This window comes from Antrostomus carolinensis, unplaced genomic scaffold (assembly GCF_000700745.2).
Source record: "Antrostomus carolinensis isolate BGI_N321 unplaced genomic scaffold, ASM70074v2 scaffold48208, whole genome shotgun sequence".
Lineage (NCBI taxonomy): Eukaryota > Metazoa > Chordata > Aves > Caprimulgiformes > Caprimulgidae > Antrostomus > Antrostomus carolinensis.
Window position 1 is genome coordinate 1,416 of NW_010335971.1, and position 8,410 is coordinate 9,825.

Below are 8,410 nucleotides of genomic sequence, written 5' to 3' on the forward strand. Positions count from 1 at the left end.
TTGTGAGGGTTGGAACTGATGGCTGTGGCTATTTATATATGTTTAAAAAAGAAGAAAGGATTGTTTGCTGCACCTTATTAACTGCAAATCAGCTTTGCTTTCCCTGGTGTGTGTGTGTATCATACGAGGCTGTGTCTGTCCCTGAGGCTGTGCTGTTCTTTGCAGGCAGTATGCAGGCTACGAGTACTCGCAGCAGAGCGGGTTCGTCCCCCCGGAGATGATGCAGCAGCAGCAGCCCTACACGGGGCAGATCTACCAGCCGACCCAGACCTACACTCCAGCTTCAGCACAGTCTTTTTATGGAAGTAATTTTGAGGATGAGCCTCCTCTATTAGAAGGTATAACTTACACTTTATGGCCCAGATCCAAAACTCTTCCCAATTTGGGGATAAGCTGAGCAGCAGCGTGTCTATTCCCCACTCCTGAGAGCGCACAGTTGATTTCAAATTCTCATTATTATTTATTTTTAACTGTATTTTGGGGTATGAAATACACGTCCTTGTGTGAACTTCTGCAGTTGTAGAGTTGTGCTTTGCTATGTCATCCCAGCTGTTCTGTGGGAGACATCATCAGTTAAATGGGTAACCTGACCTCATACAGCTCTCGGGATAAAACACCATTTCTCTCGTTGCAAATAACACTTAAATTGCCCATTTCTTGTAAAATAAAGGGACACAGTTGTTTTCAGTTGGTTCTTTGGTTAGAACCCAAATCTTTCATTGCTGAAGAGGAATGCTAGAGGCTGCAGGAATTCCCTGGTGGCACACAGCTCATGCAGAGAGCCAGAAGGGATGGGTAGGTGGTGTCTGATCCAGGGTTTCAGTTTCCAGCTTGTGTCCATCGCTGCTCGGTACCAGAGAACTGGAGAAACTCCCTGTTCCTGGTGAGAGGGAGGTGTTCACAGTACCTGTCACCTACACCTGCTTGTCACACCTCCCACCCTGCTGGGCTGCTTTTCTTTTTGTATTTTTCAAAAAATTATTTTATTTACATAGATGCTTCCCAGGACCTGAGGTTGGCAATTAGTAACTGTGCTCATAACGAGGTTGTGACACACGACTGTGGCCAGGCTGTCTGGATGGGGACTGGAAATCGGATCTGGCTGGAGGGAAACTCCCTGTGATCAGACACTGGGCGTTAAAAGGGGTGGGTGGTTTTTGGTAGTGGACTCAGTGGCTGGTTTATGAAAGAGAAATCCACTGGGAGTAATTAAGGATAGAGGAGGAGAGTACAAACAGAGAAAGTACTTTGCACTAGAAACCCTGGAGCCGCCGGTCACTGAGACTTGGGGAGTGTTTGTGGAATCTGTGTCAGTTCTCAGTCCTCTGGTCACCACAGGATGGTATCTGGGGGAGATTTAAAAGTGGAGAGGTGGGGAAAGCTGAGAGTGAAGCAAACGTGGGTGACAGGAAGGGACAAAATGAAATAACTCTGCATAATTGTTTTCATGTAACTTGCAGAATTGGGGATCAATTTTGACCACATCTGGCAGAAGACACTAACAGTGCTGCACCCGCTGAAAGTAGCAGATGGCAGCATCATGAATGAGACTGATTTGGCTGGACCAATGGTTTTCTGTCTAGCTTTTGGAGCCACGTTATTACTGGTAAGCTATTAATTACCAAATGTTACTGTTTGTGCTTTGGTGTTCTTGGAAACACTGGGGAAAAAGCCAAGTGACCTGTAGGCTTATTGGCAGGGGGGCCAAAACCAGCACATCCTGACCAAGAATTTGTAGCTGGATGGAAGGTGAGCTGGGGCTTCACACCTCACTGAGGGCACTTCATGAGGTCACTGTCACTTTACTTCAGTGGCATTTGAGTTCAAGTCTTTGGGCTTGGTTTCTGCATGGCAATTATTTCAATTTGTGTTTCTTTTCATACTTTGCTTTTGAGGAGTACGACTCCTCTTTGTCACAGGGGTGGCTGTGACCCCTGTTCTCAGATTTTTACTGGTTTGGGGTTTTTTTATAGCTAGAGATGTTTTGCTTTCAGAATCATACCTTTTTGCAGTGACTCTTTTATCTTCTGTCTTATCAGGAATCAGAACAATGGACATACTAAATATCTGAATATTTATCTCATTTCACTAACTAGGAGTTTATTTTTTAACTCTTACTGTGTTTAGCATCTGAATCTATTTCTCTGTTTTGTTTGGTTGGATTTCTTTGCTCAGTACTCTTTGTTCATTGTTCTTTACTGCTGTTCAAGGGGCAAGGAAACTCAAAATTCATGTGTAAGAACATGGTTTCATAAGTCCTGGTGCATTAGGCTCGACTTTCAGTGTCGAGAGGCAGTCTGATAAAACACTTCCAAACTAAACCTGCTTTCGCATGGTTTCTACTTCTTAACAGGTCAGCAGCTGTTGAAGCCTGGAGGTTTTTTTAGTTGAGCTTAATTGAAATAAGATTGTGTTTTAATGACTCAAAAGTGTCAATTATGGAATGACAGAGTAGCAGTAAACAGTCTTCCTTGTCATTGAAAGCTTCAGTATTTTTAATCATCTTTTTCCCTTGAATGTCTCCAGGCTCTGCATTTAATTCTTGCCTGAAATTTCACATTGCTCTGACACTTGGAACACCGTGTTTTGGTACCCAGGGGACTTTAAGCCTACTTTTATAAGTATCCTTTATTTATGGAATTTAGGCCAGTAGAATTCACGACCATGTTTCTAATGGATACATTTGAATGTTCTTTTCCTCAGAAATTATCACTTTCTCCCATGTGCTGTTTTTTAAAGTACATTGAGTGTGACGAAAGAAAACAAGCTTAGCCCAGCAAAAAGCTGAAAGCAGGTGTGGTGGTTTTCTGCAGCGCTTGGGGAAGAATGTGGCTGGGTTATTAACTAAACTTAGTGTGGAAGTTAATAGTGAGAGACGGAGTTTGAGGCTCCACATCATCGTGGGGGTCAGTGACTGCACGGCCCCGTGTTCCCGCAGGGGTGGGGTGGGCACCACGCGAGGGAAGTGTCGACCTCATTGTGGGAAAAACACGATGATGTAGGATATGTACATTGTGAAATCACAGAATATTAGGGATTGGAAGGGACCTCAAAAGATCATCCAGTCCAATCCCCCTGCCAGAGCAGGAACCTAAATGAGATCACATAGGAAGGTGTCCAGGTGGGTCTTGAATGTCTCCAGAGAAGGAGACTCCACCCCCTCCCTGGGCAGCCTGTCACAGGACTCTGTCACCCTCACTGTAAAGAAGTTTCTTCTCAAGTTTAAGCAGAACCTCCTGTGTTCCAGCTCACACCCATTGCCCCTTGTCCTACCATTGGGCATCACTGAGAAGAGCCTGGCTCCATCCTCCTGACATTCACCCTGAACATATTTATAAACATTAATGAGGTCTCCCCTCAGTCTCCTCTCCTCCAAGCTAAAGAGCCCTAGCTCCCTCAGCCTTTCCTCAGCAGGGAGATGCTCCACTCCCTTCATCATCTTGGTGGCAATAATGCACTTATTACAGGACTTTAGCTCTGGGCTTGTTCCTCACTTACAGTTTTCTTGGTCTTTAAACACTGCTTCTGTAAATATTATTATTGCAAGTCATCAGAGAAAATCAACATGAGAAGTTAGTTGATTAAGCCCTAAAGAATTCGTAGGCTTTTGCAGACCAGATCAAAGAAGAAGAATAATTTGATCAAAATCTGTTCATCAAGATACATAAAGTTCGGATAAACTTGCCTCTGGAGTGCCTGGAATATACAGGTGTCCTGGAATTCAGGTTGTGGGAAAATAACTGTTAAATTTGAATGTAGGAGTTGAGAGTGGGGAGACAGTGGGGAAAATCGAGGTGTTCCCCACTCCCCTTTGTCTGCGGGAGGCGTTGCTCCTTCAGGAAGCTGACACACGTTCCTCTGCTTGGCTTTCAGGCTGGCAAAATTCAGTTTGGTTACGTGTATGGAATAAGTGCAATCGGCTGTTTGGGGATGTTTTGTCTCCTGAACTTGATGAGCATGACGGGTGTCTCGTTCGGCTGCGTCGCCAGTGTCCTTGGATACTGTCTCCTCCCCATGATCCTACTGTCTACTTTCGCCATTGTATTTTCGTTGCAGTAAGTACATAAACTTTATACTTTGGTGATCGGTTCCTCTCTTATCAGGTGGTGAAGGGAGTTATTAAAAGGAATTGTCATATTTGGTGATGAAGCTGCATAGAATTTGAATGTGACAGGAATTAGTAAGTGTGAAAACATAAATATCAACATATCAAAACATAAATATCTTTCGGTATTTACTGGATGGAAGATAAGTGAATAATGGATAAGTGAATAACAGTTTTCAGTTAATTAAATACATGGACTCAAATAACAGTATTGAGTTTGGTTTCAGTCAGCTCTGAATCTGTCAGATCTCGGGACCTGTGAAGTCTAAAAATAATTGTAATTTAAGATAAAATTTGACAAACTGACCGTGTGATTCCTCATAGTACGAAATTAGGAACTGAAAAGAAAGTACTTGCTACAGCTGCATTACTCACCGCTTCCATGGGCACAAAGTTAATTTGAGGGGGTTTTATGCTGTCATAATTGAATAATATGGTTCTGAGGTCTTTACTGCAACTCTGTTTCATCCTAAAAGTCAAAGCTAAAAGCTAAAATTCATCTTAGAATCTGTAAAAGGTGTTAGAAGGAGTCCAGCTGTGACTGACAGGAATTCTCTTTTAATTTCTGTCTTTTCAGGGGCATGATGGGGATTATTCTCACCGCTGGAATCATTGGCTGGTGCAGCTTTTCTGCTTCCAAAATCTTTATTTCTGCCTTAGCAATGGAAGGACAACAACTTCTAGTAGCATACCCCTGTGCTTTGTTGTACGGAGTCTTTGCTCTCATTTCTGTGTTTTGAATAGACTGTCCAAACTAAACTGTGGGACTCCAGTGGGCCAAAATGAAAACATCCCCTTGGAACAGGACGTGGACCAGAAGCAGCTGCAGATGACTGTCGAGTGTTGCTATCATGAACCTTAGACCCCTTTTGAATCATCTGGAACAATGAAAACACGTGTCTCGTGTTGACTTTTTTAGGACTTTGAATACTGTTTCCAACTGACCTGAGGTGTCTATAGCTTTAATAAGTGTTCATGCTTATCAAGTTAATGTCATTTCTTTCCCATTCCTATATCTTTAGAAAAGTAACTTTCGGTTGTTTATTTGAGGGTTGGGGGGTTTTTGTGTTTTGTTTCTTTTATTTTATTTTTTAGGGGAGGGAGGGAGAAGGATTGCAGTTATAAATGGAGAGATTTTTATGAGGAAAAGTTAATAGAGCTGCGGACAATGTAGATTTGGGATGCTCCTTGATAAATCTGCAGTGATAAAGAACCTATTTCCTGTCCCCTCTTACCAAAAGCAGAATGCACAAACAAACACAGGCAATTAGAGCATTTTCTATATTTTAACAAATATACTCTGAAGCTCTTTGGTCTCGTTTACTTGTTCATTTGATGTGATAGTATTTCAGGATTTAAGATACTTAAATTATGAATTAGAAAACAGATGCTTAAAAGTTAAAGGGATCTGTGATTCTGTCACACTTGAAATAGGAATACATTGGGATGTCTGAGTAGCTCTGTGTTAACTTGGATTTCTGAAGGTGACTTCAGCCAGTTTCTTTTCCTAATGGTGCACATACCAGTAGATGAGGAGTAATCTCTTTTGCAGTACTTCCAAGAAAAACACCATTTTGAAAATGTTATGCTTTGTCAGTATTGTAGTTACTGTAAAATAATTTAAGGCATATTGATTAAATTTTCCTTAAATTTTGAAAAAAGGTGTTTGATTTTTATAATCTTTCTTTTTTTTATTGGAGTTCAGTTACTGAAAGAGAATCTTCAATACTGAAGCGAAATTGTACTTAAAACTGTATTCAGTTAGTGGATTTGATACTTGCTTCAGTCACAAATACTTTATCTTACGTGAGAAGTGTCTAGTTTGTGATGTTAGTCACTTACCAGAAGTCCTACAAGCATAAGAAGTGGGAAAGCAAAAATTAGTTCTTCATATAAGCATTTGCTAATCCTTAAAATAAGCAAGAAGAGGATACAGCCGTGTTTTAACTCGTACTGGGGAGGGGGGTTATGTATGTAGGTAATAATTCTCTGCCCCTGCCTTGGAAATGAAGAAGCTCTAATAAAGTGCTGGATTGCAATACCATTTCTGCAGCAGTTTAATCCAAGGGGTTTCATGTCGTTGAATTTACTCCAGGTGTTAGTCTGATGTTCCTCCGTCAGGTCCGTGGAACCAGCTGTTCACAGACGTGGAGAGTTGAATCCCTGGTCAGAGGCGTTATGTTAACACCTGGCGAGGCTGAATGTGGGGGTGCAGCTGCAGAGGAAAGCTGACAGTGATACAGGAGTGGATGATTTCAAAGGCTCAGCACACGTTCTTGTTCACTCTTCATTCTGCTAAATGAAGAGTTCACTTTTTGTTCTCCTAAAATACTTTCCTAGAGCAACCAGAAGCTCCTGGCGAGGTTCTCCTTTGTTGGCCAGAGCCAGCTTTTGCTGTGTCACTGGGAGCTGTGGGAAGTGTCCTGTGAGTGTGAAGCCTTTAAGAAGCAAACACTGATGCACAAAACCGTTCTGACCTGTGTTATGTGCTGCAACTGGCTGTTGCAATGAATTCGAAAACTCACAGGCATAAAAAAACCTTCCATTTCCTTCCAGAGGCGAATTCAAGAGCCCAGGTAATTTTCTGCTTCAGTACGTGGTTACAAACCATCACCCTAAATACAAGTACCGAGTTGATTTTATTGAGCAAAATGTTTGGCTCTGTATTTTGTAGCCCTGGGTTCTTTGGATTAGCCGATCACGTCTGCCCTGGCGCACAGAGTTCTTGCTCTTTTTAATGAAGAACATTACCTGCTGACAGAGCATGATGTCCTGTATTTGTGCAAATAAATTACAGTGATTACCTTTACTAATGAGACCTAATTAAATACAGAATTGTTCTGGTAAGTACAAAAGCTCACATACTTTTGAGCACATCGGGTTCCAGTACTGAAATATTGTATTTTTGTGAAGCTCACCTTGCACATGCACACGTGCTTCATTTCTTACAGCCTGCCCTGGCTCTGGAGACGGCTGCCGGGGTGGTGACCTGTGTGTTAAACTGCCACAAATAACCTGTTCTGTCACCTCACCGCGAGTAAACCGAGTGCAGAACATTCAGATTAACCTGTCTCTGTGCAGCACTGGCAACACAGCTGCTTGGTTTGGGAAGATGGTGTGAGAAGGTCTTTATTTAGATATATATGTCCATAAAGTCCTTAAAGACACTGCATGTCCTCAAGCAGTGAGGTTTGACCGGTGAGTTTTGTGTTCCTCAGCTCACGTGGAGAATGGAGCAGTGAATTTCTAACTGGTCTCTCGGGAGCAGGAGAGAAGCGGATGGGAGCAGAAGGTCAAAGACTTGAATTCATAGATGACTTTATAAAAACACACTGTTAACGTCTAGACTGGTAGTCTTAAATATCCTCAATTTGTGGAACATTAATTAATGGGATTCCATTGACTGTGTTTATTGCCTTTCCAAAATCAATTCCATTGATTTTCTGTAATAGTGTTTTATCCAGTTGTGTTTCAGATGATTTACTTTTGCCGTCACACGGAATGACAAGCTTGGATGCTGTAATTCTTCACTCCCACATTTTCCTTCATATTTAGTAGGACTTTTTTTTTTTTTACTTCTGAAATCTGAACTCTCCTCCACAGTGTAGTTGACACATCCTGCCTTTGCTATCCTTTTAAAATTTAGTTCAATAACGTCCCTCTTGGAACTAAAACAATTTATTTACAGAGTCTATGGGATTAGAAGAGGGTTTTTTAAAAAACATTTGTTGTTTAGGAGTTACCAGCCCTGATGCCTCAGGATGTGAGGGTCTGAGATTATTTATTGTGGTTATCCTCGAGCGTCCTGTGAGCTGGGGAGGGTCTGTTGTTCTGGTTTGTGGATGAGGAATGCAGGAAGGAGATGTATATAATTTGTGTAAGTCCTGCTGCATTTGATCACATTTATTTCAGCAAAACGTAACAGGATATTTCTCCAGGGGGAAGTTCTCAGTCCAGCTCTCTGGGACACAGTTTACAAGTGGGAGGAGGTTTTGTGATTGGGAAGTCTGTTGCTTGTGTTTGCCAGCTTTGTGTTTTCCCCGTGGAAGCCAGCGGGCCGGTAGCTGACCAGCAGCCCGTGCTCTGGGAAGGGCTGGAAGCGTTGGGCTCTTCAGGGCATTGGTTTTTTTTCTCCTATGATTTCTTTGCTTTATTGCAGGAAGCACTGACACTAGAGAAGTGAGGATTGTCTGGCCCCCCTCAGCAATGGTGCAGTGGAAGATGGTCTAGAATTAGACCCTACTCCTGGAACGGGCCTCTCCAGTGGTGCTGTAACTGGGTGTCTTTAGGAAGGAGGGTGTCGCT

At 42.4% G+C, this 8,410-nt stretch overlaps 1 protein-coding gene across 1 annotated transcript in view; it reads left to right on the forward strand.

The window, feature by feature from the left end:
- The window catches only part of YIPF5 (Yip1 domain family member 5), a 6,143-nt gene extending 979 nt beyond the window's left edge, over positions 1-5,164 (forward strand). The window contains exons 2-5 of the mRNA XM_010174699.1: positions 166-338; positions 1,461-1,606; positions 3,874-4,055; positions 4,683-5,164. Of these exons, the coding sequence (XP_010173001.1) occupies positions 218-338; positions 1,461-1,606; positions 3,874-4,055; positions 4,683-4,845 (612 nt within the window). The 5' untranslated portion in view covers positions 166-217 and the 3' untranslated portion in view covers positions 4,846-5,164. The remainder of the gene's footprint in view (positions 1-165; positions 339-1,460; positions 1,607-3,873; positions 4,056-4,682) is intronic.
- Positions 5,165-8,410: the final 3,246 nt, after the last annotated feature.